Here is a 6,908-nt window from a genome sequence, read left to right as displayed (position 1 = left end):
CTCCTGAATCAATGTGGTAAAAACATCTTGTCTGCAGGAAATGCAATGCTTAGTTCCTTTTGTCAGGTCTTCCCAATGTCTTCAGCAGTAAAGTGAGCATTTTTACAATATGTTTTTACAGTTGTTATCAGAATATACCATTCTTAAAAAAAAAAAAAAATTGATAAAAAAAAAAATGCCTTCGTATTTGCAGTCTCCAAGGGCTGGGTAAAGAAATAACCACTCATAGGTAATTGACATACGACACATTTATTGAAACAATTTAGATAAATTCAAGGCCAAATCAAGTCAATAAACATTTCCAATAAACTTATGTATCCATTGCAGATATGCCGAAACCTTCATATAGACTTCAGGTAGCTCAGGGGAATTACAGAGATTAGGGTCACCAAAAGATGTGACACCAACAGCAGTTTTCCCACAAACCAAAGGACCTCCTGAATCCCCCTGTTAACACTGTAAACACAGATTTTAAACTCACCATTTGGGGCCTTCTATCAATCAGTAAGACAGATGATCTTTTGTACTTACAGTGCAACTTCCTCCATTGCCATATGTACACATCATCTGTGAAGCTGAATAGTCAACTTTTCCCCATTTATTTTCACATTTTGTGTGATTCATGATCTTCACATGTGTTTCCATGAGACGATTGCTAAGGGAGCCATTATCCAGCCTTCCCCAGCCTGCAACGCTGCAGACAGAATGCACTTCAGTCTCCTCTTCTTTTATTGGTATAGATATCCAGTTGACTTTCTCATTTTGTGTGACGTTTTTCTCTAGCTGTAGTACAAACCATAACAGAAATATTTAATAATACTGAACAGTAGTTTTGCAAATTATTTATTTTATCAGAACTTATACGCAAACTATTTTTTGGATAATTTCCCTTAAGTTGATTTAAGTATGTCTGTCTGGTTTGCTTTCTGGTCCAGCCTGAATACATTTTTGCACGATTAGATAGTCAACACTGAAAAGTACAATATAGATGTATGCACAGTATGCAAATAAAAACATTTACGTTTGCTAAGCTTTAAAATTCCAATAATTTGTATAAATCCTTTATATTTTTTTATATGAAAAAGGAAGATATTTTACAATTACAGTAATTTAGCTATGACACGGCGCTTTGCAATACTTGATTCTGATTGGTCGATCGTGGGATTCAGCTGCGGTCTGTCATCCTTTATGATCGCAGAAGCTTTAAGATGATACACAGGACAGGTAAGGTTATAAAACAATTTGTCGGTGTGTAAAAAGATAATATACAGCTGTCCAGTTTATTTTGCTATAACGATGACCGACTGTAGCCTATATTTTATCTTGCGTAATATATAAATAATATAATAATATAGCCCAGATAAATAATATAATAATATAGCCCAGATATTTATTTATTATTTTTAGAAAAATGTGTCATGTAGATATTTTTTGCCTAATCAGATGTGATTTTGAACTGAAATTAGTGCAGATTGTTACCCTCAAAAGCATAATGTCATTCATGACAGGATCCTCAGTAAAGTCTGGATGCTGGTGGTACGACTTCACTCTGATGCAGACAGAACCTTCAGTCTTATTTTTTAGGTCATGTGCACCAACCACGACTGTCAGAGTCTCTGAACTGTTAAAATCAAATATATTTAACATATTAACATTCAGTTTGTCTTTTAGACTATAGAATGTCAAATTCCAGGATGGACATTTCCAAACAATACACTCTACTTCTTTCGACAATGTGCGGCAGTCAAGACAAACTCATCAGAGATGAGGAATCCACCACAGGTATGTAGCCAGTTCTTTTGAACAGAAACCATGTAAGGTCTGGAGTGGGGTTTTGCTTCTGTGCCATTCACTATACCCACAATCACATGAGCTGAGAAAGTGAGAGAGTGCTGTTAATTATATTATTCAGCAGATGAATCAATTCAGTAGTTCAGTCAGTCTCACCAGTGAAGGTCAGGTGTGGCAGCAGAGAGGCCAGCAGGAGCAGAAAGATGATAGTCATCATGAAAACAATCAGTGAGCTCTCACTGACAAAACACTAAACAAGAGGGTGGGTGGAGGCACTGAGTTTCTGGTAACTATTTCTCAAACCAGCTTCCAGAACATCATGATGTCACATCTAATGATCTAGAATAAATTCAAGTGAGCTGTAAACAAACAGCATGAACAGTGAATAACTACAAGGCTTATTTGAAAAAATACATTAATATATGTATTTACTACTTCTGTGGTCCAGTATTTCTAACTCAGTCCATGTCAGATCAAGGTCTTACTGAAAATGTAGATGAAAATTGAGAGTTCTTTTATAGTACATGCAACTAAATAGCCTACGCAATTATTCAGTTGATTCTAAATATATTTTTACTCATTTCGATGACATCAAAAGATAGTTTGCTCTGAGAAATGTCAACATGGCCAGGGTGGATGTGGTTGGACAGTAACAGTCATGCAACTAGAACTGCAGTTGAGCTCACAAGCTCCAGCCGCAACTCTCTGTCCAGGGATAAAAACAGTAAATGAGGAAAACATAAAATATTCACCTGTGATTAAGGCAAGAGTGTTTTTAAATTAACTGAAGACAATTAACATACCTTAATGATTGTGTTAAAAACAACACATCTGGCAGAAAATCTATAATCAGACTACCAAACTGACACGAGGTAAACATGGGCAGTGCATTATTTCAACAGGAAACAGCTTTGTTATCAGAACTTTTTATCAAATGTACTATCATGTTAAAAAATGAGTTATGAGAGAGAGAGAGAGAGAGAGAGAGAGAGAAAAAGACAGAGAGAAAGTGGAAGTGACTCCAAAGGAAGTGACACCAACTGCAGTGTCTCCACAAACCAAAGGACCTCCTGAATCCCCCTGTTAAGAAACAGATCAACACTTCAGTCACATGCTGTCATAATTTTTAACTTCACTGAAACCAATTCACACAATAAGATTGGGTGAATCAAATATTTTTTACATACATCACAGCTTCCACCATTGCCATATACACACATCATCTGTGAAGTTGAAAAGTCGTCCTTCCCCCATTTACTTTCACATTTCTTGTTATTCATGACTGTCACATTTGTCTCCATGAGGTGATCGCTTCTCTTGCCATTAGTTTCTAAAAGTCCCCAGCCTGCGATACTGCAAACAGAACCTGCTTCGATATCGCCTTCTTTCGCTGGTATGGATATCCACTTGATATTGTCGTTTAGTTGTACATTTTTTTCTAACTGTAAACAAAAAACAGCAGCATCATTATTAAAAATATTTGATTATCTTATTAGCTGTTATTCTGAATGAAAAGTTTAGTGGTCAACTAAAATTGCAATTTGTTACCTTCAAAAGCAAGATGTTATTATGAAAGGATTCCATGGTGAAGTCTGGATGCTGATGGTATGAATCCACTGTGAATCGGACTGAATTCTCGCTCTTTTTTCGTAGGTCATGTGCAACTAGCACAACCGTCACAACTGGAGAACTGTTAAAAAGACAAGTTTTATTTAGTAATAACTTCTTTCACAGTCTGCTATATTCATAAGTATGTTCTGGAAATGTGCTGATTTGGTAGCCAAAGTCATGATGAATGCTTTTAAGTACAGTATATGGTTGTACTAGTCATTTTCATGAAATTTTAATATTATGTATTTTTATATAATAGCTGGCTTAATAATAATATTAAATTATTAATATTAATATAATATGTGTATTGTATTGAGGGATAGTATATAATGATGTATTTAGTATTTGTTTATTTTAAATTATTTAATTAATTTAATCGATTAGTAATATATTACCTACATTATAATATTATATTAATTATAATATATTTTGAATTTATTTATTTTAAACAGTTAAATTATGTAAATTAATTAGTAATTTTTTATATTATCTAAAATATAATTACTAACTTATAATAATGTTAAAAGTAGTCCACTTTAGACATTCTACAACTTTGCAACTATATGTCAATTACAGTAACTCATTAGAGTATTAGTAGACTGTTAGACTAGGGTTATGGTTAGCAGAACAAGTTGACATTCTTGCAGTTACTTAAATAAACTGTTAACAGATAGTAAGCAGACAGTCTACTAATAATCTAATGACTGGTAGTTGCAAAGTTACTTATAGTTAGTAGGATGTCTAAAAAGTGGACTCGAAATAAAGTGTTACTTTATATTATCTAAAATATATAATTAGCTAAGTTATTATTTGTCTTACTTGTTTTGGCAATGTGCAGCAGTCATGACAAATCTATCAGAGATGAGGAATCCACCGCAGATATGATGCTCCTTTGTCTCAGTTATTTTTCTTACAAAAGCGCATCAATTTGCTACAGGATGCATTTGTTCACCCCCCGGAGCCGTGTGAGGCACTTTATATTATGGATGGATGCACTTTATTTCACTTCTTTTGGACTGATGAACTGCAACACCCGCTGACTGCCATTAAACAGCTTGGAAAATCAAAACACATTTTTTTTTTTTAGTTATACGTTTTTTTAGTTTCCTACTCTAGTAATATTTTTTCTAGTTTTTGCTTAGCATTGGTCACTTTCATCTGTCTTGTTTTGTGTTGCTGTGTCTCTTGTATGTTCTAGTACTGTCCTGCAGGCTGAGCATCCTGGCCAATCACTGTTTCTGCCAAGCAGCAGGACCTGTGCAGTGCCTGAGAGACCATAAGTGTTTAGGCTCCTGTATTAAGTGTTCCTGCCAGGCCATCGCTGCTCTCCATCTGTCTTGCTCTGCCCTGCCATTACTGCTCACCAGTCCACTGTCATCCTGGGCTGAACTCACTCTCTCTGCCTACCTGTCTTTGAACCTCGCCCCTGCTTATTGTTTGGACTGTGTTCACCCCCTCCTCACCTTCTCTTGTTTTCTCTGCAGTTTTGCCGATAAACTCGTTATCACTCATTTTGCATTAGAGTCCTCTCTCATAGATCCATGACAGAACAAAACAGGACTCTGCAGAATGAGCATCAGAATCCTGCCATCTGCTAATGCCCAGGAGAGACATGCCCATCTGACTGCCCTTCACCAACATGGTCGGGCTGTGGGAGCTTTTGCCCAGTTTTTCTGAACAATGACTGTGGGGCTATATTATGATGATGCAACCCTCAAGGATATCTTTAATGCCTGCTTAGATGACCCCCTGCCTAAGTGGGAGATGGATGATCTCAAGATTTAGAATTTCTTAGTCATCATATCCGGTGGGAAATGCCTCGTCGACCTGAGTCAGCCTGCAGCGACGACCCTGCCCACCCTCCCTCATCATTTCAAGATTCACTTCTGACTCCAACTAACAAACAAAGGTCAAAAAAGAAGGCAGTCTAGTCTATTACATCCACCCCAGAGTCTGCTGAGATCGCCCTTGTTTCCCCTGAGACAGTCAAGTCAACTGTCATCTCCCAGGCAATCAAGTCAGTAGCAGTCACTTTTAAGTCAACACCTGTCATCCACAAATCAGTCGCGTCCACTTTTGTTATCCAAGAGCCAATCAAGTCACCCACAGTCATCTCTCAGACATTCAAGTCAGTTCCATCCACTTGTGAGTCTGCTGAATCAACATCTGTCTTCCCAAAATCAGCCAAGAGTACTCCTGATATTTCTGTGCCAGTTAAGTGTTGTCCCTCTGTCTACTAAGTCTGTTCCAGTCACTTCTGAGTCTGCTGGATCTGTTTCAATTGCCACTGAGTTCAACTGCCACTGAGTTTGCTGCAATGCCGCCTGCATTGGCCGAGATAACTGCAGATACTACAGAGGCAGTCAAGCACACAGTTTCTACCAGTCGAAAGCAGAGGAAGAGAAGGGCCTGTGCTGTGCTTTCCACTGTCCTTCCTTCTCAAGTCCCAAGTCCAAAAGTTAGAGAAGAATCTAGTCCAGTGAATTTTTCTAAGCCACTTGCCATTCATGTCAAGTCAGGAATGCGTGTACTTGCCAGTCATGTCATGCCCTCAGGGACAGTTTCTGCCAGTTCTCTGGGCTGTTGTCAATGCCTGCTGTCACAGCCACAGGGGTCATTCCTTAGCTGCCTGCTGTCACGACCACAGAGGCATTCTCAGAATCTCTTGCCATTCTTGTCATGTACACAGAAGTAATTCCTGCCAAATATGTTGTGGACACAGAGTTTGAAATTCCTGAGGGTGAATTCCCAGAGCCCGCTCCTGTGAGAGCAGTTCCCAAGCCCTCTCCTGAGAGAGCTGTTCCCGAGCCTTCTTTAGTGGAATTTGTTCCCAAGCCCACTGCTCTTAGAGCTGTTTCCAAGCCCGCTCCAGAAGAAGATGTCGTTTTCGAGTCCGCTCCAGCTCCAAAGAGAGCAGTCACAGAGCCTGATCTAACTCTAGAAAAAGCAGTTCCAGTGTCAGGGGCTCCAGCCCCTGAGCATGGTCCAGTGTCGGCTCCAGCCACTGAGTACAGTCCAGCATCGGCTCCATCCCCTGAGTACAGTTCAGTGTCAGCTCCAGCCCCTGAGCATGGTCCAGTGTCGGCTCCAGCCACTGAGTACAGTCCAGCATCGGCTCCATCCCCTGAGTACAGTTCAGTGTCAGCTCCAGCCCCTGAGCATGGTCCAGTGTCGGCTCCAGCCACTGAGTACAGTCCAGCATCGGCTCCATCCCCTGAGTACAGTTCAGTGTCAGCTCCAGCCCCTGAGCATGGTCCAGTGTCAGCTCCAGCCCCTGAGTATTGTCCAGTATCAGCTCCAGCCCCTGAGTACAGTCCAGTGTCGGCTCCATCCCCTGAGCATTGTCCATTGTCGGCCCCAGTGTCGGGTTTCCTAGTTATGGTTCCCCAAAGTCTGCACCTCCCTGGTCAGCCTTGAAGTTTTTTTGCCTGGTCCTGTTACCACCCGCCCCATCCCGCCCCACTAGCCAGTGCAGGACTTTCATGTTTACAACCACACCTGCACCC

The 6,908-nt window shown here is 39.8% G+C and overlaps 1 protein-coding gene across 1 annotated transcript; it reads right to left on the bottom strand.

Annotated features, from left to right (window-relative positions):
- Positions 1-288: 288 nt before the first annotated feature.
- Positions 289-2,699, bottom strand: LOC107728542 (granzyme-like protein 2). The gene is made up of 5 exons (XM_016538746.1): positions 1,948-2,699; positions 1,723-1,873; positions 1,480-1,621; positions 532-783; positions 289-447 (listed from the first exon to the last, which is right to left on the bottom strand). Exons 1-5 carry the CDS (start codon positions 2,006-2,008, stop codon positions 289-291), a joined length of 765 nt encoding a protein of 254 aa, XP_016394232.1. The 5' UTR covers positions 2,009-2,699.
- Positions 2,700-6,908: the final 4,209 nt, after the last annotated feature.

The sequence above is a fragment of the Sinocyclocheilus rhinocerous genome, unplaced genomic scaffold (genome assembly GCF_001515625.1).
Source record: "Sinocyclocheilus rhinocerous isolate Xijiao unplaced genomic scaffold, SAMN03320098_v1.1 scaffold1238, whole genome shotgun sequence".
Taxonomy (NCBI): domain Eukaryota; kingdom Metazoa; phylum Chordata; class Actinopteri; order Cypriniformes; family Cyprinidae; genus Sinocyclocheilus; species Sinocyclocheilus rhinocerous.
The sequence above is the reverse complement of the archived record's forward strand: the minus strand, read 5'-3'. Positions and strand labels throughout refer to the sequence as shown.